The 2,433-nt window shown below is 36.0% G+C and overlaps 1 protein-coding gene across 1 annotated transcript; it reads left to right on the forward strand.

The window, feature by feature from the left end:
• Positions 1 to 493: 493 nt before the first annotated feature.
• Positions 494 to 1,471, forward strand: LOC129974939 (uncharacterized). The gene has a single exon (XM_056087747.1). It carries the CDS (start codon positions 494 to 496, stop codon positions 1,469 to 1,471), a length of 978 nt encoding a protein of 325 aa, XP_055943722.1.
• The last annotated feature ends 962 nt before the right edge of the window (positions 1,472 to 2,433 follow it).

The raw sequence follows: 2,433 nt of genomic DNA on the forward strand, positions 1-2,433 counted from the left end.
ATTTTCAATTAAATGATTTTATTTCTTCTGTTAAGGATATCGTAAAAAAGGTAAGTGAATAAGTTCCTCTAATAGGATAATAAAAAAATATTAACTCATTTGTATGCTAAATGAAATTTAATCTTTTTTTTATATAAATTATTGAAGATATGATAATAAATAATGGTTACAATAATCGTTTCAGTTTTTCATTTCTTTACTAATAAACTGCATGTACGTATCAAGTTATGTGAGCTATCATTCACTTCAGCTACAATGCTTATCATTATTTAATAAATGTTTCTGAAACTGATTTCATTTTGTAAATGAATTTTGAATTATTGCAACAGACAAATGTATCAATGACGGAATAAATCTCATGGCAACTTCATGTGTGGAATATAGCTGAGGACGCCAGAATCTATCACTGAAGTTAGAGGATTTATTATACATCATAAAGTTTTTTTTTGTTTTTTTTTAATATTTGAACATTTAAATTATTATTTTCAGTCAAATGCCACCGAAAAAATCTAACCTCAACAACGAGCTTAGCAGAGAGGCACGACGCAAACGTGTTGAAAGAGCTCATAAGTCGGCAGAACAAATCACAACAAGAAATGCAGCTCAAAGAATCAGGACAGCAGAGGGTCGTGCACAAGAATCTCAAGAACAGCGTGAAGAACGTCTGCGACAGACTATTACGAGAACAAGAGCGGCACGAGAACGAACCATAGCTGCAGCACGAGTACAAGAGCGACAGAGGCAGCAGGCCAGCCGCTCATTAATACGTGCATCATTTGATCGTCTTTCTTTCGAATATGCACCAGATATTAACTACTCTGCGCATCCAAAAATTGGTATCGGTGCAATGGATAAAGTATGTCAATATTGTCAGGCATTGAAATTTCGGAATGAAACACCCGGCATGTGCTGCGCATCAGGAAAAGTTGTGCTGTCACCTCTACCCACTCCGCCGGAACCTTTATTATCCCTTCTTGCTGGCGAGTCAGACGATTCAAAATTATTTTTGCGTAAGATACGCAAATTTAATTCTTGCTTCCAAATGACGTCATTTGGGGCAACTAAAATTTGCGATCTCGCATCCAATGGGCGTAATTTTGAAACTACATTCAAAGTACAAGGCCAGGTGTACCATAAAATCGGATCATTGTTGCCAATGCCTGATGATGATCCAAAATTTCTTCAAATTTATTTTATGGGCAATTGTGAAGAGCGCGTGACAACTCGGTGCCAGTATAATTTCATTGACCAAGCAGAGGAAAGAGGGATTGTGATATTGCTGGAAAATTTTTTAGACGATCAGAATCAACTAATTCGATTGTTTAAAAGAGTTTCGCCACGATTGCAAAATGACAACTATCAAATCGTCATAAAAGCAGACAAAGTACCATTAGGTGAACATGCTGGCAGATTCAACGCTCCAACTGTTGATGAGGTTGCCGTTATTATGGTTGGTGATGACAAAAGTTGACAGAAGAGCTATAAAAATTACACGGCGAGACAACACTGTCAGTACGATTTCGGATCTATACCGCTCATATGACGCACTGCAATATCCATTAATATTTTGGCAAGGACAGGATGAATATCACCTTAACATCAAACAGTGTAATCCAAATGCCGGTAAATTTGACAATTAACTATTTATTCTCTTACTGTATGTACGAATTTTAATTTTTTACTTCATTTAATTTTTTATTTTTTTTAGGTGCTGAAGGAGATAAAAAAGTTAGTTCAATGAACTACTACGCACACAGATTGATGGTTAGACTAAATCAGAACAACTATATCCTTCGATATCGTCAGCTATTCCATCAATACATTGTTGATATGTATGATAAGGTTGAAAGCGAACGATTACGGTTCATTCGATACAACCAGGCTAAATTACGATCGGAAGAATACATTCACTTACGAGATGCTGTTGTTGGAAATATCGATGGAAATTTAAACCCCAATGACATCGGTAAAGCTTTCATTTTACCTTCAAGCTACATCGGCAGTCCACGGAACATGCAGGAATACATACAAGATGCAATGACTTACGTACGTCATTACGGTCGACCAGATTTGTTCATTACATTCACATGTAATCCGAATTGGAAAGAGATACAAACTTTACTATTACCAGGACAACAAACAATTCATCGTCATGATATAACTGCACGTGTGTTCAAACAAAAATTGAAATCTTTAATTGATTTTATTGTTAAATATTCAGTTTTTGGTATCACACGTTGTTGGCTGTATTCGATTGAGTGGCAAAAGCGAGGTTTGCCTCATGCCCACATTTTAATTTGGCTTCAAGATAAAATCCGTTCTGAAGAAATTGATCAAATAATTTCAGCCGAAATTCCAGACCCATCAATTGATCAAAAATTGTTCGATATTGTTAGCAAACACATGATCCACGGGCCGTGAGGTGCTTTCAAC

Source organism: Argiope bruennichi, chromosome 1, assembly GCF_947563725.1.
Source record: "Argiope bruennichi chromosome 1, qqArgBrue1.1, whole genome shotgun sequence".
NCBI lineage: Eukaryota > Metazoa > Arthropoda > Arachnida > Araneae > Araneidae > Argiope > Argiope bruennichi.

Bases quoted from the DNA above. Each gene is read 5' to 3' on its own strand.
- LOC129974939 (XM_056087747.1), top strand. From the start codon at position 494: ATGCCACCGAAAAAATCTAACCTCAACAACGAGCTTAGCAGAGAGGCA.